At 42.1% G+C, this 27,164-nt stretch overlaps 1 protein-coding gene across 2 annotated transcripts in view; it reads left to right on the forward strand.

Annotated features, from left to right (window-relative positions):
* The window catches only part of GRM1 (glutamate metabotropic receptor 1), a 460,470-nt gene extending 436,766 nt beyond the window's left edge, over positions 1 to 23,704 (forward strand). The window contains exons 9-10 of one of the 2 annotated variants that reach the window (XM_060188722.1): positions 11,119 to 11,203; positions 20,224 to 20,308. In XM_060188722.1, the coding sequence (XP_060044705.1) occupies positions 11,119 to 11,179 (61 nt within the window). In that variant the 3' untranslated portion in view covers positions 11,180 to 11,203; positions 20,224 to 20,308. Of the gene's footprint in view, positions 1 to 11,118; positions 11,204 to 20,223 lie in introns of both variants that reach the window. The other variant, XM_007517840.3, reaches the window with a different exon arrangement.
* The last annotated feature ends 3,460 nt before the right edge of the window (positions 23,705 to 27,164 follow it).

Raw genomic sequence — 27,164 nt, forward strand, 5'->3', positions numbered from 1 at the left:
TACGCCGGTCCCTGCGCTTTGCGACACGTGCGCTTAACCCACTGCGCCACCGCCCGACCCCCCATTTATTTATTTTTTATTTAGCAATCCTATAGGAAGAAATATTCCACTCAGAAACCACATAATAAATTTGCCCTTCTTCTTCTATAAAGATTTGGGGAGAGGTTATGAACAGAAGATTCAAAGAAGACATTGAAAAGACCAACAGACACGAAAAAAATGGGGGCCGGTGGTAGCGCAGCGGGTTAAGCGCATGTGGCGCAAAGAACAAGGAACCGCTAAAGTTCCTGGTTCGAGCCCCGACTCCCCACCTGCAGGGAGGTCGCTCCACAAGCAGTGAAGCAGGTCTGCAGGTTTCCATCTTCCTCTCCCTTTCTCTGTTTTCCCCTCCTTTCTCCATTTCTCTCTGTCCTATCCAACAACAACCATAATAACAACAACAATGATAAATAACAAGGGCAACAAAATGGGAAAAATGGCCTCTAGGAGCAGTGGATTCATAGTGTAGGCACTGAGTCCCAGCAATAACCCTGGAGGCAAAAGAAAAAAAAAAGAAAAAATGTTCCAAGTCATTGATTGTCAGAGAAATGCAAATAATGACAATAATAAGATACTACCTCACCCCTGTGAGAATGTTATATATAAAAAATGATAGCAGCAATAAAAGCTGGGGACCAAGGAACCCTCCTCCACTGCTGTTGGGAATGTCAGTGGGTCCAATCCCTCTGGAGAGCAGTCTGGAGAACTCTCAGAAGGCTAGAGTTGGAAGTACTCTATGACCCTGCAATTCTTCTCCTGGGGATAGATCCTAAGGAACCCAACAAACCCATCCAAAAAGGTGGGTGTATGGCTATGTGCATAGCAGCACAACTTGTAATATCTAAAATCTGCAAGTAACTTAGGTGTCCAATAGCAGGTGAGTGAGTAACTTAAGAAAATTGTTGCCTGTATACACAGTGGAATACTACTCAGCTATTAAAAATGGTGAATTCACCTTCTTCACCTCATCTTGGATGGAGCATGAAGAAATCATATTAGGTGAGATAAGCCAGAAAGAGAAGGATGAATATGGGATGAGCTCACTCATAGACTCACTCACTCTGTCTCTTCCTATAGGAAAAATTAGTCCTGAGATGGTAACAAACAAAAAAGAATTTTATCTGATACATTGTCTTATCTGATGTATGATGTGTTTATTCATGGGAGAGCTAGAAACATATATCAGAAAAGCTAAACTGAATAATGAAATAACACAAACTGACCCACAGTTGACATACTGAATATTATTGGAGAATATCGTGTAATCAAATCATTATGTTAAATAGTGATAAATCAGAGAATCATTTTTATTTGTACGTTCAATTTGTATTCTTAATGCTTTCAAAAAAGGGGTATTGTAGTAACACAAAATATTAACATTTGACATGTTTGTTATGACAATTAAATTGAAAATGTTAAATTAGTCTATATCCCCATGTTAGATTAGGAGTCTTTCTAGTTATGAAGTTTCAAATAATGCTGCCGGGCTAGCGTGGGGGTGCCTCTTCCTGAGCACGTACTCTCTGGGTTAGAGGGAACGCGACTGGAGCCAGCCTGGGCTGCTACTCACTCCGTGACACAAGGGAGATGGCTCAGGAACCAAACACGTGGCATGAGGTAATTCGATTCTTTATTGACCAGAGAGCCAAACACTATTAAAGGCAGACCTGGAAGTGGCAAGTCGGAAACGAAAATGGCTAAGGAAGGGGCGGAGAAAGGCAAAAGGGGGCTGGGAAGGTAAAAACTTCCTTAGCAACTGTTGTGAGAGTTTTAACTGGTAAGATTAATACTACCCTGCAGGCAGGGAGGGTCTTGAGGGTAGAAAGAAGATAGATCAAAGGAGTGGAATGGGTGGGGATCTTTCAGGCAAAACAATGAGTATGTAGATAGGCCACAGTATCAGGAATGCAGGGTGCTTTGTGAGGCTCCTCACAATTTCCCGACAAATGCAATATTTTAAACTTGTATGTAAAAACTGTACTGTGTGAGTTTTGCAATTTTTATTTTTTTTGTTTGTTTTTGCCACTAGGCCTATCATTGGAACTCAGTCCCTGCATCAAAGTTTTTTCCCTTTCTTCTTCTCCTTCTTCTCCTCCTTCTCCTTCTTCTCCTCCTTCTCCTTCTTCTCCTCCTTCTCCTCCTTCTCCACCTTCTCCTCCTCCTTCTTCTCCTTCTGGTAGAAGGCTAGAGACCGAGAGAAAGCTAGGGATAGATGAGGAAGAGAAGTAGAGAAAGACAAAGAAAGAGGAGAGAGAGAAATGCTTTTAAAACTTCCCCTTGCGGGGAGAGACTGGGGACTTGAACTTGGGTCTTTGCTCATAGTAACATGTACTCAACTGCCTGCACCAGTACTCAGCTGCTGTTTATATGGAGTTTAAATCAATACTAGACTAGATACGCCTGTGTTCGCAGTTAGTGAGATGCTCTGGGAACAGAGCTTAGGACCTGCATGAGTGAGCCTTGGGGTTCAGTGTCTGGAACCTAATATGTCAGAGAAGTCATGCCCTCTCTGTCTCTCTCTTTCTCCCTCTCATTCTCTCTCTTCCTCCCTTTCTCCCTTGTAAAAATAATTACCTTTTTTTTTTTTAAATGACCTACCTGTCATTTTGTTAGGAAGAATCAAAGGGTTTTTCACTTAAAAAAGGCCTTTGCACACAGAGGCCCATTACCTAGTCTGATGAGTGAAGACTGAGAAATATGTAAATCTAGATAATAGGAAATCAATACAGTTAGCTTTGGATAGCAGTCAGAGTTACAAATTATTCTACATGTCCATTACATAAACAAACAAAAAATGTCCTGTTGAAAAAATAAATTAAAAAAAGTAAAAATGCACTGTTCATATAAATAGTGTTGATTGGTGCTGTCACTCCTATGATCACTTTGGGCAGCTGTCACATTATTATTTCCATGGTGAGCTGGCCATCTGGAACTATGTAGATTGTTTTATCTCTACTAAAAGTAGATTCACCTCCAAACACACCAGAAACATTTAACTTTACACACAGACAACTGACCCATGTACTGTTTCCTATTCCTGACATCACTCACCGTCTTACTAATGTTGGCAACAAAAATAAAATTCTGGAGAGAAAGCAGAGTTTAATAATTCTTTTTCTTCCAGAAGTTATTTGCAGTTTTTAATCAAATAAGTGGCTAAATTCAGAGTTTACTGAAGTGAACTCTTAGATACTATAAATTAGTCACATCTAAATATGTCCTGGTGTTAAAATTATAAAGGTCTTTTGCTCATGTCTTTGTTACTCTGTCCTTCAGAGAAGGGTTTTATAGTGGTAACTTAAACTGAGACCACATTTCGCTTCATGGAAGCATTTTCTTTATATTTATTTCTTCACTGTTGGAAAGAGACAGAGAGACACCTGCAGCCCTGCTTCACCAATCATGAAGCTTTTTCCCTTCAGGAGGGGACCAGAGACTTGAACCTGTGTCCTTGTGCACTGTAATATATGTGCTTTACCAGGTATACCATCAGCTGGCTCCCTCCCTGAAAGTATTTGTGTGTGTGTGTGTGTGTGTATGTGTATAAATAATTCTTATTAATGGAAAACAAAGTCTGAAAGAAGCAAATATACAGTTGTAGAGTGTCTGACCTTTTCAGTCCTTGTCCAGTGACCTTATTACTACAATATATTGAACAAAATGTGTCTTCCACAACTTCTCAGATTCAAAAAAAAATAATAATAACCCCTGGTTGGGTAGATAGCATAAAGGTTGTGCAAATAGATACTCATGCCTGAGGCTCCAAAGTCCCAGGTTCTATGCCCTAAACTACTATAAGCCAGAGCTGAGCAGTGATTTGGTAAATAAATAATTACATAGATACACAAATAAATAAATAAATACATTTCTGAGCATGGAGGCTGATGTATATTGGGGCCTTAAAATACATCAGTTTTGATGCTAGGTATTATTCTGATAGGAATTTAAGTAGTTGTCTTTTTATCTAAGTTTTTTTAATTATCTTTATTTATTTACTGGATGGAGACAGCTAGAAACTGAGAGGGAAGGGGATTGTTGTTAAAATTCGGCCGCTCTTGCCGGGCGGGTAGCTTCACGGGCGGGTAACAGAGACGCAGAGACAACGGCTGGGCAGGGAAGCTGTATTTCTTTATTCAGGAACAACGATTCATAAACTAAACCAAACTAATCACCAAACAGAATTCTGCTGTCTCTTTGCGGTGGCGCAAGCACTCTCTCTTACTCTGCAACTCTGGAACTTCCCCACTCTGGAACTCTGGAACTCTGGAACTCTGGTGGGGTTCCTTGGGGCGGGGCCAAGCAGGCCCGCGAAACTAACTGGACTGATCCAATTCTCTTGGCAGGGGAGAACTACCCAATGTAAAGCATACAACAATTCCCCCTTTTCTTTTTAACCAAATGATTATAGTATCAAGGGTGTAAATGGCCCCCTCAGGCCTTCCCTTGGCAGCACACTGGTTCTTGTTACTTGCTTACATGTTTCTCCATGTTTGTGCCAATTTCTTTTTTAAAAATGCCTGTACGATATATGTTTCTGTTCACCCCACACCCTTGATACTGTAGTCATTTAGTTAAAAAGAAAAGGGGGAATTGTTGTATGCTTTACATTGGGTTGTTCTAGATCTCCCCTGCCAAGAGAATTGGATCAGTCCAGTTAGTTTCGCGGGCCTGCTTGGCCCCGCCCCAAGGAACCCCACCAGAGTTCCAGAGTTCCAGAGTTCCAGAGTTGGGGAGTTCCAGAGTCGCAGAGTAAGAGAGAGTGCTTGCGCCGCAGCAAAGAGACAGCAGAGTTCTGTTTGATGATTAGTTTGGTTTAGTTTATGAATCGTTGTTCCTGAATATGCTAATAACAAGTTTTGTTTCATAGTAAGTAAATTGCAGCCAGCTGTCTTTGGGACTCTAGGCCGTTCCCCGCCCCCATGCAAATGCCCGTCGACGCAAGTACGCCCCCCAGAGGCAAGAAATGTTTTTTTTAAGCTGATAAAGTTTTACCCACAGAGAAAAAAAAATGGCCCCCTCAGGCCTTCCCTTGGCAGCACACTGGTTCTTGTTACTTGCTTGCGTGTTTCTCCATGTTTGTGCCAGTTTCTTTTTTAAAAATGCCTGTATGATATAGGTTTCTGTTCACCCCACACCCTTGATACTATAGTCATTTAGTTAAAAAGAAAAGGGGGAATTGTTGAATGCTTTACATTGGGTTCTAGTTCTCCTCCGCCAAGAGAATTGGATCAGTCCTGTTAGTTTCGCGGGCCTGCTTGGCCCCACCCCTAGGAACCCCGAGAGAGGGTTCCAAAGTGGCAGAGTTCCAGGGTTCCAGAGTTCAAGAGTGAGAGAGAGTGCTTGCACCGCAGCAAAGAGACAGCAGAGTTCTGTTTGGTGATTAGTTTGGTTTAGTTTATAAATCGTTGTTCCTGAATAAAGAAATACAGCTTCCCTGCCCAGCTGTATGTCTCCGCATCTCTGTTACCCGCCGTGAAGCTAGCCGGGCCAGCTGGAGCCTACGAATGTTAACAACAGGGGATGATAGAGAGGGAGAGGGGCAGAGACACCTGAAGCCTTGCTTCACCATTTGCAAAGCTTTCCTCCTGCAGGAGAGGACTGGGGGCTTGAACCTGGGTCCTTGCACATTGTAACATGTGTGCTCAACCAGGTGCGCCACCACCTGGCCCTGAGAAGTTGTTGAAGGCATTTTTTTAATTCATTATACTATAACAATAAGATCACCAGACAAGAAGGGGAAGGCAAAACATGGGGTTCGATGTGGACTAGAAGCGGCCTGTTGGAGAAAGAGCAAGGATGGGGAGACTCAATGGGCAAGGTGGAGGGAGGCCTGGATGGGTAGCTGGAGTGGGATACAGATACTTATCACAGAAGGATAAGAACCTGACCCATGTGGCAACTGTCTTAAAATAATTATTTCCCTAATGAAAAAAATAATTAAAAAACCTGATATATGCATGTGACCTGTTATCAACACCTAGCAAAAATGAGCTCATATGGGTGGTAGCGCAGCGAGTTAAGCGCACATGGCACTAAGCATAAGGACCAGCTTAAGGATCCCAGTTTGAACCCCCGGCTCCTCACCTACAGGGGAGTCGCTTCACAGGAGGTGAAGCAGGTCTGCAGGTGTCTATCTTTCCCCCTCTGTCTTCTCCTCCTCTCTCCATTTCTCTCTGTCCTATCTAACAAGGACAATATCAACAACAACAACAACAATAATAACTAGAACAACAATAAAAAACAATGGCAACAAAAGGGAAAATAAATTTTTAAAAAATGAACTCATATGGGCTAAGTCAACCTGAACAAGGAGAGTCTCTTATGCAGAGAGAGATGGTTTCCCATTATAAAATGGGAACAGGTAGGAAAAGCTGTGTGCCATTTGTGGGCTTATACCATGTGTTGGGTATTTATAAATGAAAGAGTATGAAGGAAGGAGTAAAGGAAAGGAGAGAGGAAAACAAATTTTCCTTTTTTTTATTTTAGCAGAAACTGACAAGGACACTTTCTAACTAATTTCTGATGTTTCTTTAAATCCATAGATTCTGCCAAAAGTTTCTGCACAGACTTGGTACTTATATTTGACAAGTCTCCATATGTTATGTTTTCCATCCAAGGATTGACTTGGGCTTGCTAAATTTGCTTGACTGAATACTGGTCTTACCGTTGCTAAAAATGACTGTGAACCAAACAGCTTCCCTCTGTTTTTATGCTGTTAGCCACTCGCTCATTAGATTGTTTTAAAGGCTTGGGTTATAACACTTAATAAATTAACCTTTCATAAGCATTTAAAATTTTAGAGTTTGGTGATGGGCTGCAGGTGTCTCTCTGTCTTTCTCCCTCTCTATCATCCTCGTCCCTCTTGATTTTTGGCTGTCTCTATCCACTAAATAAATAAAGATAATATTTTTTAAAAAACATATTTTTAAGTGTAAGTCATTTACAGTTTACTTAGTTATAAAAATTAGAGACTGGGAGAATGACTATGTAGAAGATGCTACCTTTATTTTTTTCCCCCAAGGATTTTCAGTCATTAGTCAGTTACGGTAACTTCAGGATTGGTCAGAGTTACTAAGTGAAGTTTGGTTGTCAACGTGGCTGAACCCACTCAGGGAATCACAGAACCATGCTCTAAGTTTGAAAGTCAATCCATGTCAGTACAAGAAGCCACGGAAATTCTAGCTCCGGCCTCTGGGAGACTCTGACATCCTGGCCTGTCAGGTATTCCATACTCTGCCCTCCTGTGTTAATGTCAGCATGCTAAGTCTTTTAGGCCATCAAGAAATTTTCTAGTGGCGAAATGTCATCATGTCTTGTTTTATTGTTGTAGTTATTATTATTGTTGTTGTTATTGATGTCGTCATCATTAGGACATAGAGAAATGGAGAGAGGAGGGGAAGACAGAGAGGGGGGAGAAAGATAGACACCTGCAGACCTGCTTCACCGCCTGTGAAGTGACTCTCCTGCAGGTGGGGAGCCGGGGGTTCGAACCAGGATCCTTACTCCAGTCCTTGCGCTTTGCACCACCTGCGCTTAACCCTCTGCGTTGCCGACTGACTCCCCCGGCTTCTTTTACACACTCTGTCTCTCTCCCTCTCTCTATATATATATTTCTCCCCAGAGGAAATAAATAAATAGAAAATATTTATTTATTATTAAATAATTATGTAAATAAGGAAGCCTAGGCCTGAGTCTAGCTTTAATATTAAAAAAAAGAAAGAAAAGAAAAAGATAAAAGAAAAATTCAGTGTGTCTACTATTGTGTTGCAGGTTAATTTATTTATTATTAAATAAGTAAATATTTAATTATTTATGAATTTGCAAGTGGTGAAGCAGGGCTGCAGGTGTCTCTCTGTCTCTCTCCTCTATCTCCCTCTTTCTTTTCAATTTCTGGCTGTCTCTATCCAGTAAATAAATGAAGATTATAAATAAATGAAGATTATAAATAAAGTTCAGTTCTGGTTTAGAATGGTGTGGCAGATAGATCCTTGGACTTTGGAGTTATTCAGGTGTGAGATTCTCTTTGCACAACTCTCTCCCCTACCCCCAATACAAATATATATATATATATATATATATATATATATATATCCCTCTCTCTCTCTCTCCTCTTAGTTTTTTTTATCTTTTATTATTTATTGGATAGAGAGAGCCAGAAATTGAGAGGGAACAGGAAATAGAGAGGACGAGAGAGAGAAAAAGAGAGAGAGAGTGCCTTGCTTCACCACTCACAAAGCTTTCCCACTACAGCTGGAGACCAGGGCTTAAGCCTGGGTCCTTGTGCCCTGTAACATATGCACTCAGCCAGGTGCGCTACCAGCCGGCCCTGATACATCTTTTTCTAAAACGAAGAAAACATACTGGCAAACACACTTTTTTTTAAAACGGATGATCAAGTTACATTACAGCAGGGTACCCAAATGCATGACAAACCTCTTCCATATTTAGATTTCATAACCACAGAAGTCACTTTTATCCAAATTCTCTGTGTTTAAGCACCATGGCACAATGATGCCTCTTCACGGAGACGGCCCAGGCTGTGGTTTATGAGCTCCACTTGCCAAACACATCATTTGTTGAACGTCAGCTACTGTGGATAGTGAAATTTGTAGTTTTTGCATTGTTAAAGTGATTAATAAATTTCCCTTGGGACTAGGGGGTGGCACACCGGGTTGAGCGCACGTACTGTAATGCTCAAGGGCCCAGGTTCGAGCCCCCAGTCCCCACCTGCAGGGGGAAAGCTCTGTGAGTGGTGAAGCAGTGCTGCAGGTGTCTCTGTGTCTCTCCCTCTCTACTGCCCCCTTCCCTCTCGAATTCTGGTTCTGTCTATCCAATAAAGAAAGAAAGAAAATAAAAGTTAAAAAAAAATAGATTTGGCTCTGAAGGTCTCAGCAGATGAAGCCTAGGCCTGAGTCTAGTTTTAATAATAAGAAAGAAAGAGGGAGTCGGGCAGTAGCGCAGCGGGCTAAGCACAGGTGGCGCAAAGCACAAGGACCGGCATAAGGATCCCGGTTCGAACCCCGGCTCCCCACCTGCAGGGGAGTCGCTTCACAGGCGGTGAAGCAGGTCTGCAGGTGTCTGTCTTTCTCTCCTCCTCTCTGTCTTCCCCTCCTCTCTCCATTTCTCTCTGTCCTATCCAACAACAACAACAACAATAATAACTACAACAATAAAACAACAAGGGCAACAAAAGGGAATAAATAAATAAAATAAATATTAAAAAAAAAATTTTCAAAGTCGTGCCTTTCCTCTCCAGCATGTGTAAGCCTCAACCTGAAACAGTTGGAATGGGAAGGGACATAGACAGCTCTTTCAATATCTCTTTCTCCCACCTCTTCCAAATTGTTGCCCCTCTGCCTACTTTGATAAAAAGATAAGAACCTTTGACTTGCCTGAAATGGTTTTGGTTTTCTTCTGATTAACACTGGAGGAGCGTCCCCAAAATCCTGGGCTAGATGTCCCAGTACTGCTCCACTGGACGCGTTTGTGAGTTGCTGGGGTGGGGGGAGGAATCACTCTAGGATACTGTGGGACTGAAGGGCTCAGAATCAACAGAGATTCACCCCAACTCAGCCGACCTCATCTACCGCTGGGCAGTGCCTGCTCGGCTTCATCTTCACCTTGGGCATCTTGTTTCTGGAAACCTTTTTGTAAAAGTAGTCCTCAAATCTGGAGTAACAACCAAGTCTCTTAATTCGCCGCCTTCTAAAAAAGTCGCTCAACTCATACAAAACCTTTGGATCCCCATTACAGCAAGTGATGCAAGTCTTACTGCCCGTGGCTGTCAAACCAGCCTCGTTATGTCTGCCCCATGTTCGTCTAGATCATCCTGTGTGTTTTAGATGAAAATACCCAATCACCCAGGGCAGTGAAACGCTCTCTTTTTCTGATAGTTTTCTCTGGTCTCTAGAGAGAATACCAATACTCCTTCTCTCCATCATTAGACCCAGTTCATCTTGCAAAGCTCAAAATATAAATGTGACTATGTTTGGAACAATAGCAGTACTTTTAATACAGTGTGGAAGGAGATTAACCATGCAATTGAAAGTCCTGGTCAAGGTGGCTGGGTGGTGACACACGTGGTTAAGCACACACAGTACTAAGTGCAAGGACCAGTGCAAGGAGACGGGTTCCAGCACTCACTCCACTTGCAAGGGGGAAGCTTTGCAAACGGCAAAGCAGGTCTGTAGTTATCTACCTTCTTCTCTTTCAAATCTCCCCTTCTTCTCTCAATGTCTCTCTGTCTTACCCAAACCAATGGAAAAAATGGCCTCCAGCCTCCAGAGGCAGTGGATTCATACTGCTGTTGCACTGAGGCCTATTGATCACCCTGGAGGAAAAAAAAATAATACTAATAAATATCAGTCTGTGGACTGTGGTTTTAAAAAAAAGAAAAGAAATCCTGATCATGGATATCAGTCTTTGAATGCTTCTTTAGGAGGCCTGTGGGTGAGGTGATTTGGCCTGTACCCGTGTGGGTGCCCATGGACTGAGTCTAGTTTCACCAGGACTAAGAAATAAAAGGTGTGACAAGAGTGGAGGGAGGTAGATGGTTTGGGGACACGCACTACATGTAAAGCATCTCACGCTTGTAAAAAGGCCTTATCGGGGGCCAGGCCGTGGTGCACCAGGTTAAGCACCAGTGCTCAAGGACCCAAGTTCAAGCCCCCAATTTCCACCTGCAGGGGGAAAGCCTCATGAGTGGTGAAGCAGGGCTGTAGGTGTCTCTCTGTCTCTCTCTCTCTCTCTCCCTCTCCCCTCTCAATTTTTCTCTGTCTCTATATCTATATATCTATCTAGATATATAGATATATAGAGAGCCTCTTGAGGTGAAAGAATGAATGCACTCCACCGATAAATAGCTTCCAGAAATAAATCTCACAATCAGAACGAAGCAGGCAGTGCAAGGAAGACAGACAATACAGAGGGGGAGATGATTTATACAAAGAAGGAATTCTAGAAGGCTCAGGAGCCAGGCCAGGCCCTGCCCAGGCCCAGGCACCACCTGAGTGGCGAGACTGCCATCTTTGTCCACATGTATAACCACTCACTGGGTGTCTTTTTCTTTTCCGTCTTCAGGAAGAGGCAGCCAGAATATTCGCTCACCAGCCAATGTCCGTCGGCCCATGAGCAGCTTTGAAAAGCCCCACACTGCAGTGAATGTGTAAGAGAAGCTGCATGGAAAATAGAGTGGTTTGCCCTTGCTTTCTCTCTCCTGGGTCTTCCAACTTTCTAACCCGGAAACAAATGTGCATGCCATCCAGAATGAGGGCCCCTTTCAGACTGCCTCATCTGATTGTCCAGCGTTCTTAAAAGGGCACTGTCAAGTTTTACAGTTTAGTCTTCCCCCCCCCCTTTTTTTTTTGTGTGTGTGTGTGTATTTTGCTCAAGATGCAACACTTTTGTCGAGTCTGGAGATTCGGAGATTCACTTTTGTTTGTGACTCCCACGCGTATGCCTGGAAGTGAGTCTCCCCCTTCACAAATGTGTCAGCTTCTCCTTGGCAAACAGAGCGCTTTCTTTTCTTTTGCCTTTCTTTGTTGTCTTTTTTTTTTTTTTTTTGCTGCTGCACAAATGTCACATGAGTCTGTCTGCCTTAAAGCAAATGCTGTCGCCTGAACCCATGGCGGCTTCCCGGATGTCGGTCTCTCCCCGAGGATGGCCGCCTGTGCGCATTAAGGCTCTGCTCGGTGCCGCCCGCACTCTGGGGAACACAAAACTAAAGTTCTGTGAGTCCCACCAAAAAAAAAGAAAAGTGAGCTTTATCAAAAAAGAATAGTCATTTCCTCAGAATTCTGAGTGCTTTTTATCAGACGTCCCATCTCTGATAAAAACAAACAGACAAGCAAACAAAAACATGCATGCTTGGTCGGATTTTTCACCTTTAGACCTTGACAGTGCCTCTTTAAGTGAACAAAAGAACATCCACCATGTTCGGTTCATTGTGCACGGAGTCTGTGGTCTTTTCTCAGCTGTTCCTTTACAGCCCTTCAAACTCCTGGGAGAGGCAAAGGTACACATTCCTGCAGCAAGAGGGAGCTCACCAGTCAGGTCTCTGTGGCTTGACTAGCTCTTCACATGAGAAGAGCCCAATTCCTTCAAATGTCTGTTATTCCACCTGGCCGTGGAAGCTGGTGAATGGGGCCATAGAGTCTTTCCTCTGCTCTGAGTAGTGTGCACTACGAAGTGTGTGTTCTGATAGTAACTTAAAAGACCCCACATTGAAAGAGTGTGGTCTCCATAAATCATATTAAGTCTGAAAAGGGGAAACTATGGCTCTTCTGCCCAGGTGAACTTAGCTGCCAGTGGGATGGATTTGAGATGGAGAGTAGAACAACTCTTATGGCTTGGCTGAATCCTCAGTGATTCAGTGTCAAAAGTCATTGAGTGTTTCTTTCACCATGGGATGAGTCTGACCAAGGACACTCCAAGGAGATCTTGATTCTGACAGTTGCTGGCCGCCTGTCAGAGGGGATTGATGGGAATAAGTAAATGTGCATGTCTTGTCATGACAGCAGGGTCAGAGAGAGGAGAGTCTGCTCACATCTCACTATTTGAAGGTGAGTGCCTAAAAGCAAAAGCAGAAGCTGAGACAGTGGGAAAATCCTTTGTGAGTGAGTGCAGATAATAATAATAATGTAGTAGTCAGCAATAACAGCAGGCTAGTTTTGAAAAACCTTCAACATGAGAATTGTCAAGCTTTGTTTCTTGAGACATTGAATGATCAAAGAGGAAGACACCAATGCATCGTAAATGAAAATAGGCTATTTTTAGTTTTGTTTACTCCTATTAAAAAAAAAAAAGGTGATATCTTCTTTCTGTGACCTGCAATTCTGACAGGGTTTTTGTGTTTGTTTGTTTGTTTGTTTGTTTGTTTTGTGAGCAAGCAAAGCAAATTAACTAGTGGTGGGATGGGTGGAAATAAAGCTGTCTGCCGAACCATCATGTTCTGACTAGATCTGTCCTACCATTAAGGACAGATCTCAGGAGAGCCATGTAACTGCCTTGAGTTTCCAGGGAAAACTATGAGGATTCCAGTCAAAACTAGCTTTAGATAATGTGCTATTAGAATCATTGTTTGGTCACGTGTAACATGGAGTAAGAGATAATGTTGGACGTGAAGTTCCTTTTAAGGAATCTCTGAATTTCACCTTTTTATGAGCGTATCAAAGAACTGACAGTTGGACTTGCTGAACTTTACAGTATCATCAAACTTAAACACACAATCCTGTTTTCAGAAAGTTTATATCCATCATTTTCTGCATCTTAAAATCATATAACAATATAAAATTTAACACAACGAAAACAGTTTGCCTTGATTAAGACTTTGCTTTCTCTGATAAATCACTAAAGAATAAGACACCCATAAAGGGAAATTACTTTATCAAATTCAGTCAAATACCACTGGCCTCATAAGCTTTTTCTGGGCATCGACTCTATAGTCCTTGGGAAATTGGCAAATTTTAAGGTAAACTTTGGATGCCACCTTCATGTCTGTTGTAAGACTGTTAAGCCTAGTGGCAAAGCTTTGTGTTGGACATAAGGTAGCTAGGTGTTGTGTAAGCTCCCCCTCAGGCAGCTGCTTGCACAGGATGCTTCCCTCCTGATCTCAAACACCCACCCACTGTTATTCCCATTTTAGACCTCTCTGGAGCAGAGAGCAGTATACACTGCAGATGTAACTGCAAAACAAAGAAAACAGACAGGATCACTCCGAATGCCAGGGACATACTAATCTGTTTATACCACCCACTTCTAGCTATTCTCTAGAGTGCTGTAAATATTGGGTTTTCTGTTTGGGGGGATTGTAATGCTTATCTAATGAAAGGAAAACCAAAGCAAGAACTCAAGCCTGTTGTCGCTGGAACTGCAGCACTGGGTCTCCCCTTCCCCAGGTCACAGGTTCTTCTCAGCCCTCAGACTGCATCACTCCCTGTGCCACAGGCTCTGCTCAGGACTAACTGTGACCTTCTCCGGTGATTTTACTAAGTACATTTAGCCACCCGCACTATTTAATCCAAGTGCCATTGCCTTCGATCTTCAAATATGAGATCGTTTTAGTCCTGAACAATGTTTTTAGAAGTTAGGTCATGAGCTGGGTAGTGGTGCATCTGGCTGAGCGTACATGTTACAGTTCACAAGGACCCAGGTTCGAGCCCCTGATTCCCACCTGCAGGGGGAAAGCTTTACAAGTGGTGAAGCAGGGCTGCAAGTGTCTCCGTGTCTCTCTAGCTTCCACCTTCTCTCTTGACTTCTTGCTGTCTCTATCTAACAAATAAAGAATATTAAAAAAATTAAAAAGAAGTTAAGTCAATAAGATGGGGCGACTGTGTGGTGATTATGCGATGTTTCTAGATCAAATTATATGAAAAATTCAACAACAGAAGAAAGAACCTGGTTACTTTTCTCTTTAGTACAAGATAACAAAGTTATCTGGTATTAAAAGTCTTATTTTATAGTAATTTTGCATTTTTTATTTTTATTTAATTATTCCCTTTTGTTGCTCTTGTTGTTTTATTATTGTTGTAGTTATTCTTGTTGTTGTTACTGATGTCATTGTTGTTGGATAGGACAGAGAGAAATGGAGAGAGGAGGGGAAGACAGAGAGGGGGAGAGAAAGACAGACACCTGCAGACCTGGTTCACCGCCTGTGAAGCGACTCCCCTGCAGGTGGGGAGCCGGGTGTAATTGTCCATTTTAATGTATGCTTACTCCTTGTATTGATGTTCCTTATTTCAGGCTTGTTTCTCTGCTGAATATCAGAGTAATAGGTCTTTTTAACAGTATTGCCCCCTTTTCAAGCCAAAACAGTTATGGGAATGTGACCTGAATTTTTGGTCCTTATTGAATTTTTGGTCCTTATTGAATGTGTATTAATGTCCCTTTCAACTCAACACATAGAAAAGCATACCAGAATTACATTTCACTTGTATACATGTCAACATACTTGATCATAGCACATAGGTACATTTAGTACATGTACATGACATGAGCTCTATGCCATCTAAAAGCAAAGCTTGATGCATGTGCAGATTCACAGGTCTATGGAAGACAGGTAAGTTTATCCTCCATACAACTATTGCTATGAGATGACACATTTATTTCAGTCACAAGATCTTGTTTTTATTTTATTTTTTTAATCTTTTTAAATTTTTTATTATCTTTATTTATTTGTTGGATAGAGACTGTCAGAAATCAAAAGGGAAGAGGGAGATCAAGAGAGGGAGAGAGACAGAGAGATACCTGCAGCCCTGCTTCACCACTCACAAAGCTTTCCCCCTGCAGGTGGGGACCAAGGGCTCGAACCTGGGTCCTTGTGCACTGTGACATGTGCTTTCAACCACATGCACCACCGCCCAGTCCCTAGATCTTGTTTTTAGACAGAATTTACTTAGTCCTTGCAAAAAATGTAATCTAATTTTTCTTTCTTTTCTTTTTATTTAAGAAAGGAGACATTAACAAAACCGTAGGCTAGGAGGGGTACAACTCCACACAGTTCCCATCACCCGATCTCCATTTCCCACCCCCTCCCCTGATAGCTTTCCCATTCTCTATCCCTCTGGGAGTATGGACCCAGGGTCATTGTGGGTTACAGAAGGTGGAAGGTCTGGCTTCTGTAATTGCTTCCCCTGCTGAACATGGGCGTTGACTGGTCGGTCCATACTCCCAGCCTGGCTTTCTCTTTCCTTAATAGGGTGGGTCTCTGGGGAAGCAGAACTCCAGGACACATTGGTGGCGTCCTCAGTCCAGGGAAATCTGGTCGGCATCATGCTGGCATCCAGAACCTGGTGGATGAAAAGAGAGTTCACATACAAAGCCAAACAAATTGTTGAACAATCCAGAGACTTCAAGTGTGGAATGACAACCCTTCAGCTTCATCACTCGGGTGGGACCTTTCCTTTCATAGTATACTCTAATTCCATCCCAGGTGGTCCACTCTCCAATAAAGTCCCCAAACCTAGATATAGACCAGGTCCCCTGAGATAGAGCATATGTTCACATGTGTCCATAAACCAGGGAAAAATATATACCTGAAAGCAGAAGTACACGAGAGTCTGCAGTGAGTACCCCCCAACACTTCATCTTCACTATTCCAGCCTTTAGATCCATATAGTCTAATTTTTGTATCTGATAAATGCCTTGGGACTTTTAGAATTAATTGCTAATTAAACAGCACTTCATGCCAAATCTAGAGTGAGGCTCAAAAGGATAGAAAAGTTGCTGATTTTGATAGTCAGGGTGAAAATACTCCACTGGAAGAATAAACATGGCACAGTTAATTTAAAAAAAAAAAGTGACCAAATGGTTGGTCAGCCAGCAAGTTGGTCCATAATACCTTTAGCATAAGGCAGTAGTAAGATCCCAGAGAAACCGTGGAAAGTTAAGGAAACACATTAAGTCTGTGAGTGAGTGACTGAATGAAAAAATGAGTGAATGAGTCACTGAATGAAAAAAGTCCCAGGAATACAAGCATGCCTTTTTTGCTACCAGTCTATATGGAGACTGGGACAATGTTTAGTCAGGGTATCTAACTGGGTATAGACTAGACCAGCACTCCATATTGATTTTTCTTTGAATTTACACACACACACACACACACACACACACTGGCTTGTGTTAGTGCTAGAGATTGACCTCCAAGCTTTAAAATTTTGTTATATAGACCAGACCCAGTGTAATGGTTTCCTTTTCTTCTCCTTCTTCTTCTTCTTCTTCTCCTTCTTCTTCTTCTTCTTCTTCTTCTTCTTCTTCTTCTTCTTCTTCTTCTTCTTCTTCTTCTTCTTTTAAATTTCTTTATTGGAGGATTGATAGCTTACTGTCGACAATAAAATACAGTAGTTTGTGAATGCTTAACATTTCCCAGTTTTCCATATAACAATACAACCCCCACTAGGTCCTCCTTTGCCATCATATTCCAAGACCTGAGCCCTCCCCAACCTTCAGCCCTAGAGTCTTTTACTTTGGTGCAGTCCACCAATGATGATCTTTTTTTAAAAAAATATTTCATTTATTTATTTATTTATTTATTTATTTATTTTTATTTATGAGAAAGATAGGAGGAGACAGAAAGAACCAGGCATCACTCTGGCACATATACTGCCGGGGACTGAACTCAGGACCTCATGTTTGAGAGTCTGATGCTTTATCCACTGCACCCACGTCCTGGACCACTCAATGATGACTTTCTTAATGAGTATCCTAAGGCAGGTCTTTGGAGAAGGAACAAGTATTTCCATTGCAACTGAGACAGATTCCAGTCATCCAGATAGGTTCTAGGAAATCATATTTAAGAAAGACACTGGACAACAAACTTCTCTTGTGCTTTTCGGATGAGGGATATCAGATGTGTAAAGAGACACACGTGCGCAGAGTAGGAGAAGAAGAAAATTGAGAAACTTCAAGTAGGAGGTCAGCTTACCTAAAGTTTGAAAACCCAGAAGAGGAACTGGGGTCTCTGCCTTGTCTTTGGCGATTGACCTGTTCTCGCCAGGATGCCATCGCCCCTGCCTTTATTCTGATTAATCTGGAAGAGAGCTTGCCTACTATCCCCGTGTCACTACTGATGTCTTTCTGAAGCTCTTTCAGTAAGTGTTTGATGTATTTATTGTACCTTCACTGAGTACAAGAGCTTGCTATTCTAACAAGCTAGTACAGAAGACGGAAGCCCTCTGCATTTTCAAGAAATATATTAAACATAAATGCAAGAAAAATACTAGTCTTAATATGGGAGTTTAGAGATAAGATCATTCTTAGGCCATTAAAAAATACAGCATATGTTATTAAGTAAATGGAATAACTATCCCCCCAATATTTTAGCTGTGATGTGTATTTTAGAACTTCTGTGAGCAGAATTTTCTGTAATTAATGTCAGAATTTCTACAAGAATCTGTATTTATTTAATCTTTTAAGATTCCAAAATAAGAAATGTTAATGTCATTATCATATATGTGACAAACAGCTCTAAAGTAGTCATTTTTGTATTGTGATCAATTAAACCATTTTCCCTATATTTTTCAGAAAGCAAAAGCCTTCTTTTCCTATTTCTTCTAATGTCAAAATGCATTGCTATTGTAAAACCTTCTCTGTTATTTTTATGAAAGCAGAAATGAATGTGTGGGTAGGGGGAGAAAATGAAAAGAAAAAAAAAAAGAGAGAACACCAGAAAAATTGAAGAAATAGGGGAAGAGAATACAAAAGAAAAGAAATCATTCCTGAACATGATGGGGAAAAAGTAATAGTAAAAAATACATCATACAGAGTAGGATTTGTAGTATATATCCACTAAACATTTAGATTTCTTCTTCCATAGGGAGTTGTTCTGTTGAGTTGGCTGTAAGAAGTTCTCAGGCAAATGAAAGTAGATCTGGCTATTGACATTTTGAGTTTTTCTTCACTAAGACTCAATGAGGGAGAACTGCTGGAGTCTTTGTTTCAGTAAATGGTTTTGTCTGAATCTCAATCTTCTTTCATTTGTCCCAAAATTTGCCAAGAAGGACCTGGAAGGACCTTATTTTGCTGAGTTTTCTGGTTCTATGTGGCTTTTCAGCTATGCCTAGTTAAATGTTTCCAGGATTAAGCTCACAGATTACCTGTTGGGAATTGGAGCATTTTATGTGCATTATGACCCATTATATGCATCAAGAATAATGCTTTAAAAGGAAATCAAAATCTGAAACACTTAAATGGAGCACAGGTCTGTTTTTTCTGTTTTTTTCTGTTCTTTCCCATACAGGAGCCCTGTGAGTCACCACACTGCTCTGGTAACAGGACATACCTGGATAGCAGAAGGGAGAATGAGGTGTTCACTGGGACCCACAGGGTGGGCACAGCATAGCTTTCTATAAAAATCTTCATTTGTCCCAGGGACTAAGAAGACAGTGGTTTAAGAGTTGATGTATTTATGTTCTACTATCCATGTGTAACTAAGATTTCATTCTATTATTAAATGTTTTTTACTAGTGATTTTATAATGATTGGCATGATTGTGGTATAAGAGGGGTACATTTCCATACAATTCCCATCAACAGAGTTCCATATATCCTCCCCTCCACCGGAAGCTTCCCTATTCTTTATCCTCTGGGAGTATGGGCCAGAGATCTCGATGGAGCACAGAAGGTGGAAGGTCTGGCCTCTGTAATTGCTTCTCCACTGGACATGGGCTTTGGCATGTCAGTCCGTACCCCCAGCCTGTTTCTGTTTTTCTCTAGTGGGGCAGGGCTCTGGAGAGGTGGGGTTCCAGGACACATTGGTGAGGTCGTCTGCCCAGGGAAGTCAGGTTCCATTCTTAACTACATTCCTGTGTTGGTTTTGAAAGTGTGCATTGAGCAATCACTTGATCCTTCTTTTAGAATGTATGTGTCTGTTTGCAATAGCACTGTGAAATCTGAATTCCTTCTGCAATAGAAAATATTTCTTGGCAGCAAATTTTCCAGGCTCAGAATGTCTTGCCTTTTCTTGGTGTAGACGGACTCGCTGGCTGATCCTCCAATGGCAATGTGTAGTGGACTCTGCATCTAACTGAATAAGTAGCCACCTGCAGGGAGGGTCACTTCACAAGTGGTGGAGCAGGTCTGCAGGTGTCTCTCTTTCTCTCTCCCTCGTTGTCTTCCCTCCTCTCTTGATTTCTTTCTGTCCTATCCAATAAATGGGGGGGAAATGGCCAGCAGGAGCTGTGGATTCATAGTGCCTGCACTGAGCCCCAGAGATCACCCTTCAGGCAAAAAAAAAAAAAAAAAAAACTTGGGGGTTGTGGTGTGGAAGTGAAAGAAGGCAGTCCAATTGCATTGACCTGCCGGGCTAGCGTCGCAGGAGAGAGAGAGACTCTGGAACTCATGGCTGAGCAGAACGCAATGCAATGCGTTTATTGATCAGAGAAAACACCTTTATCCCCTTTGAAATGGAAGTGGCAGATCGGAAAAGGAAATGGCTAGGAGGGGGGGTGGAGAGGAGAAAAGAGCTTGAAGGTAGCAAGCTTCCATCTAATCAGTGGGGATTAAACCAATACCTGCAGGCAGGGCGGATCTCAGGCAAAACAATTTTTATGTAAATAGACCACAGCGTCAAGCAATGCAGGGGACCTGGCATAATGACCAACGTTGACCTGGGTTTGCAATTGACTTATATGCATTTTGTCCTATATGCATGGCATGACTGCAAATAAATCCATCTCTATTTTATTCATAGTTCTAATGGCAAGTCTGTGTCATGGTCTGAACCAGGTGGAAGACAGGTGCCCAAAGGACAGCATATGTGGCACCGCCTCTCTGTGCACGTGAAGACCAGTGAGATGGCCTGCAACCAAACGGCCGTCATCAAGCCCCTCACTAAAAGTTACCAAGGCTCGGGCAAGAGCCTGACCTTTTCAGATACCAGCACCAAGGCCCTTTACAACGTGGAAGAGGAGGATGCCCAGCCAGTCAGCTTTAGCCCTCCCAGCAGCCCCTCAATGGTGGTGCACCGACGCGTGCCAACCACTGGGAGCACCCCACCTCTGCCGCCTCACCTGACAGCAGAGGAGACCCCCCTCTTTCTGGCTGAGCAGGTCATCTCCAAGGGCTTATCCCTGTCCCTCCAGCAGCCACCACAGCAGCAGCAGCAACAGCTGCCCCAGCAGAAACGCCTGATGGACCAGCTACAGGGCGTGGTTAACAACTTCAGCCCTGGGATCCCAGATTTCAATGCAGTGCTGGCAGTCCCCGGGGCCCCAGGGAATGGGGTTCGGGCCCTGTATGCCCCTGCAGGGCCCTCGCAGCCTCTGCAAATGCTCCCGCTTCAGCTGAACACCTTTGGTGAGGAGCCCGCCTCCCCCCCAGTAGACGACGATGACGACGAGGATGACAGCGAGAGGTTTAAGCTCCTCCAGGAGTACCTGTACGAGCGAGAAGGGAACACGGAGGAAGATGAGCTGGAGGAGGAAGAGGACGATCTTCAGGCGGCCAGCAAGCACACCCCAGAGGCTTCCCCTGCCCTGACGCCACCGTCCCCATTCCGGGACTCAGTGGCCTCCGGCAGCTCTGTGCCCAGCTCTCCGGTGTCTGAGTCGGTGCTCTGCACCCCTCCCAGCGTGACCTATGCCTCTGTCATTCTGAGGGACTATAAGCAAAGCTCGTCCACCCTGTAAAGAGAGAAGGAGGACGTCCAGATGGAAAAAGCAGGAAGGAGGAGCCAGGGCAGCACCTCCAGAGAAAGAAGCAGAGAGCCCGGGGAGGGAGGCCTGGCAGGGCGGCCCAAGTCTGGGCCAGGACGCTGCTGCTGCTGCTGCTGGCTCCTTCAGGAGGGAAAGCCGGGTTATAATAATTTAGCAATCAATAAACACATGAGATCCAAGAGAGGATGCTGGTTCTCGAAACATTCAAAAACCTCTCTCTGGGAAGAAAAGGAATTCTGACAAAACACAACCCCACAGAGTAGGTAATTTCTTTGTGACAAAAGAAAGAAGAGTATAATTTAAAAGGTCATCATCTCCTCTTTCAGATAAATGTGCATAGATACATATGCCCACCAAACACTTAGCTGGGATGAGAAAGGAAGAGCAGTGGGGTGAGCTGTTATGAAGCCTGGTCATCAAGTCAGCACGGAGGAGCCAGGCAGGACATGCTGGGCACTGAGAGCTGGACATGGAACCCCCCAGAGGGCAGACACTGGCACAACAGCTCGGCTCTCTCCAGTCCTCCCTATGGGCCCCACAGAGTTCTCGGTCTTCAGGAGACTTGGGAGTGGGCCTAAGTAAGGGTCTCTCTTCAGCCGCTGCCCCTCAGCGAGTGCCAACTTTGCTGTCATACTTGGAGAATGACCCACGGACAGGACATCCTACTGCTCTGCATTCCCCCTCCATTTCGGAACCCAGAAACAAAAAGCAAAGTTCACACTAAAAAGTGCTTCATTCTGCTAAAGGAGAAGGGAACCGAAAGGCAGAGAATACAGAAACACACGAGCTCTCGGGTGTTTGAATAAAGTCAGTTAGTACTGTTAGGGTCTCATACTTGATACTCAGCACTGGCGAATGTGGAACAAGGTCCTAATAAGAGATTGTTTTGAGCGTGGCAGATCTCTTGTGGATTAATTTGTGTTTGTGCCAAGGGGACTCTTCCTACACCATTTAGATAAAGAGAATAAACCATGTGGCAAAATTATTACCTTCCATTTACTGTAGCAAATAATACTTACCAATTGAACTGAAATGCAGCTTGTATATCTTGGTGCCATTGTTTCTCCTATGTACAACAGAAACAAATCAATCTTTGAATTGAATGGTGTACTCATATTAACTGGTTAAAATAGCAAATAATTATTATCCCCGTTGTCACAGAAATTCCTGTGCCTAGTGAGTGAGTGTGTCCTGTGTCACTGTATACACATACTAATACAATCTGTGCACTGTAATGTCAATCTAATTGCGATTATAAAATTGTCTTTTGGCTATCGTATAGATATCTTTATGTTTCGATAATGTTTTATATATCATTGTCACTAATAGATAAAGGAGGTATCTTAAGATTTGAGAGGTGTGGTTTCGTGTTTTTCATACAGAGTTAAGACAGTCCTTTCTGATTCTAAGAGGAAACTTATTTTTCAGATATGCTATATTATAGAAATATGTCATTAATGACGCAGTTCAAAAATTTCCTTTCTTAAGAATTCAGGATAATGTGGGCAGCCCTAAAAAAAGGTACATTTTATGAACTTGCACACATTATCAAAATGGGAGCTGGAAATGACAGCGTCAGAACTTAGATGATTTGAGCCTATTTTACATTTTTTAAGGTATTTCTGGTTGTTTGACTTTTGACCTCTCATCTCAATAAAAAAAAGTTCTTGCTCTTGAGTTCTATTATTTTTAGAATTAATATTTCGCCCTTAAGTATATTTGTTTATGTTTAGTCACTTTAATAAGTTTCCTTTATGTTGAACTGATGATTTCTCAGCTAAAAATCACTTGTCTTTCCATATCAAATGTATCATTTGTTAAGCATTAGAATCATCTTCAATATTTGAGGTCCATGTTTCTTATGTCTTCCAATCCCTGTCAGCACCATATCGAGAATGGAACTGCTTTCTTTTAGAATAGATAGTTATATTTTCTAACATTTTTGGATTTCAGTTCTAAATTACTTTTGTAATGGCGAGGCAGGGTGAGGAAAATGGAGGCTTGCTATGTTTAATAGTTGCTCTCCTCACTGGAAGATTAGCAAGGGAAAGGAATCAACTTGTTACTAGTGAGAAATGCTTAATATCTTAATGCCAGTAACATATATGTGCTCGGTAACACAGGACTTGTGTATTCAGATTTTTAAAATGAAAATAGATGACAAAGACAGCCTCTACAGTTCTGACAACATAAGATCAGATAGTTCCGAGGTTTTAGTCTGAGGTATCTGGTGAACACATTCAACACTAATCTCCATATTTCCCTAAATGCCTACTAGGATCATGATTTAAAGTCTTACTGAATATGATTATTAGATTATTAGCTCTTCTAGCATAACTATTTAAAACTGAAAAAAACGATGTACACATAAATAGCCTTTACCAAAACTCTTCATCTTGTATCTGCTTATACAAGTTGGTTAGCTTCTTGTCAGTGTTTTCTTTGGCTCATAACTAACTGCCTTTTGTCAAATACTCTTGATAATGCTGTATAATAAAGATTTTTCTATTTATTAAACATGTATGTTTCTTCTTTATACTTTATATAAATAGTTGGATTTTAAAAACATTTCCAATTTTTTTTTTCTCTCAGAATCTACATGTTAGGTAAGAGTTGGGTAATATTGCTCAAAATCTACAAAACAAACAAATGACACAATAGAGTACAACTTGATTAAGAGAAAGGCCCTAACTTAGGCTTTAAAACTTTAAGTGCAAGGGACCAGGTGGTGGCACACCTGGTTGAGTGCAGATATTACAATGCACAGGAACCTGGGTTTAAGCTCCCGGTCCCCACCTGCAGGGGGAAAGCTTCACACATGGTGAAGAAGGGCTGCAGGTGTCTCGCTGTCTCTCTCCCTCTCTGTTTCCTCATTCCTCCTGACTTCTGGATGTGTCTATCCAGTAAATAAAGATAATAAAAAAATTAAAAATTAAGTTAAATCAAAAGTATCATTTTTCAATAATGATTGCTTTGTTCCCACGTTTACTGGGAACAAATGCTTGCAGGACTGCACTATTTCCAACAGCAATTTTGTTTTTCTTTTTTTTTCCTTCCTTTTCCTTTTGGAAATCTCCACCCCTCCCCACCCTCTGCAGGTGGAGACCAAGAGCTTCAACTCAGCTTCTCACACCTGGTGTGGTGTGTACTGTACTGGTATGCTACCCTCAGTCCCCACAACTTTTCTTTTAATAGAATGTGTGAGTCGTAACCAATCCTCAGTTCTCCACCAGTGTATGAGACAAAGGCAGTGAAAGACCTCCTCCATTTTTATTTCATCTGTGCCCCCACAAGGCTTTCCTGCCTTGGACTCATACTCTTAGGAAGGGGTAGATATTTTAATTTCTTGATACCCTCTTGTTTACTGTAAACATTATTCCCCTACATTCTAGGCAAGATTTCACTGGTCCTCAAAACAAAGTCGTTCCTGTTGTCACATCTTCAAGCAGGACAAGGTCCCTGAAAAGTCAAACATCTATTTGGTGTCCTGCAAAGAGAAAATACATGTTAAAATGGCCTTGTACGTGAGGTTGTAGTGTATCTCTACAGAGAGCAGCAGATGCAAGATCTATGTTGAAAGACAAATATTGAAAAAAAAAAAGTCAGAATCTGGAGCTAAGACACTAAAGTTGTCGTCATTACATTGAGAGAATAAATTAAGAAGTAATGAGATGGGAAGAAAAGTCATAGGAGAGAGAATGTCACAGTAGGTGACAAGGGCCTTCACTTACTAAACCCACAAGTCCCAACTTAACAAAGCTGAGACGTAAGTGCCATCAGTGATAGAGTGTGAGTCTCTCCTTTATTTCTGGAGAGAATGCTTTGAGAGGCGAGTACCATTTTTATTATCCCTCTCTGGTGCCAGACATTGTGCTAGGCTGTCCACACTCATTCCAATTTAATCTTCTCAGTTACTGCTATAGGCCTCTTTGAAAGAACTGTAATACTTAAATGAAGTTTTTCGGCTAGTAAGTAACATAGCACGAATTCATACTCATCTTAAGTCAGCATAGAAGCTGTGAATTCATGGTCCTTTCTTGAGTCCAGGATTGCATGAAAGAATTGGTATCTTTCCCCCCCCCCTTTATTGGGGGATAAATGGTTTACAGTCAATAGTAAAATTCACGAGTTGGTACATGTGTAAAATTTCTCAGTTTTCAGCACAACACTTTAATGCCCCACCTAAATCCTCCTCTGTGATCATGTTGCAGGACCTGAACCCTCTCCCCCACCCCACCCCAGCCTCCTTCATTTTGGAGCAATACAACAACTCCGGTTCAAGTTCTGCTTTGTGCTTCCCTTTCTGCTCTTTTTTACTTTTTCTTATCTTTGTTTATTATTTATTGGATAGAGACAGCCAGAAATCAAGAGGGAGGGGGAACACTTACAGAGGGAGAGATGCAGAGAGACACCTGCAGCCCTGCTTCACAACTCACAAAGCTTTCTCCCTGCAGGTAGGGACGACCAGGGGCTTGAACCAGGGTCCTTGGACATTGTAACATGTGCGCCCAGCCAGGTACACCACCTCCTGGCCCTCCCTTCTGTTCTTACAGAAGTTGGTATCTATTATGACTCCTCCCTCTTTTATTTTCTCAAGATGTTTTATTCAAATCCTTGTCAACATTGCAGTTTACCTACCTTTCCCTTTCAATAGGTGGTAAATTCCTGTCTGCTTGAGCTCTATTATTTATTTATTTTTGTTTCTAATTTCGGAGGCCTCAGGGAAAAGCAGACACTCAGGAAATTTTTGTTGAGAAAGTCAATGAGTGTTGTTAACACCATATAATTTTCCCAGTTCAACTCTCAGAAGGCTTATTCCATGATCTTTACGGGGTCCAGAGCTCTGCATTCCCACCTGCTTGATCCTAATTCTGCCAACAGGAACAACACACAATATCCTCATGCAAAACAAGCTCTTCTTTTGCTTCAGAAATCGCTGTCCCACTGGGCAGCAGGTTCTGCCTTTCCTGCCTACAGAAAGAATGTGGTGATATCCATTGTCCACTGAGCCCAGCTTGAGATCTGGCAAGCAAGCAGGATCTGTTTGGAAAACAGCGACCCCTTCAGGAAAACTCCTGGTAAGACATAGAGTGTTGACAAGGTGGCAGCTCCTGGAAACAACGGAATTAAATCACTGCCACCGGGAAATGCTTCCCTCACTCACAGCCACAATAGTAGACCAAGTGAAAGCTATTAAAGGGAAAGTCTAGTTAGGGAGTTGAAATCATGACACTAGTAAACTAAAAAGTGGTTTGATTTCCTTGGACAAGCTGGGAAGCAATATATGTTAAGCGAGTAAACAAGAGAAATGAAGTTTAAGAAGGAACACAACAAGAATTTATTAAAGGAAAAATAATCATAGGATCACAGAGTTGGAAGCAAATTTAGAAGTTATTTGAGATGAATGTTTCCATAGTCTTATATAACCTAAACAAGAATTCTCGATTATTTATACCTCAGCAATCAGGTGCTCCTGGGATTAGCAAAATCCAGAATCTGCTGTTTCAGACTAAGGTAAAAATATATAGCAAGTTCAGATACACACTAGCTGATAGACAGGAGGGGCCTGTTTCTACAGGTTATTTGGGAAGAGTGCTAAATGGCCTGAAAATTAAGTCATAAGAAGTGAGAATATGATACAGCAAATCCTAACAATGGGATATTTCAAATGGGATATTTCAATTGCCAAATAATGAGATTATAGCAATAGCTAGCTACTGTCTTCTTAAACCCTAAGACAGCAGGAACCTCCCACTTCCTCTATAGAGTCTATATTTCCCCGAGTCCTGCAACCTTTAGGGTGGGGCTCACTTTCCTGCATGCTTCTCTCAATTCATACCAAATGATATTGCATCTGCGATCCCAACCTGATCAAAGCAACAAGTGCCACCTCAGCATACTTCACTTCAGACTGTGTCCAGAGACGTCAATGGTGGAATGTCCACCCTTCAGCCTCATTACTCCGGTGAGACCTTTC

Source organism: Erinaceus europaeus, chromosome 4, assembly GCF_950295315.1.
Source record: "Erinaceus europaeus chromosome 4, mEriEur2.1, whole genome shotgun sequence".
Taxonomy (NCBI): domain Eukaryota; kingdom Metazoa; phylum Chordata; class Mammalia; order Eulipotyphla; family Erinaceidae; genus Erinaceus; species Erinaceus europaeus.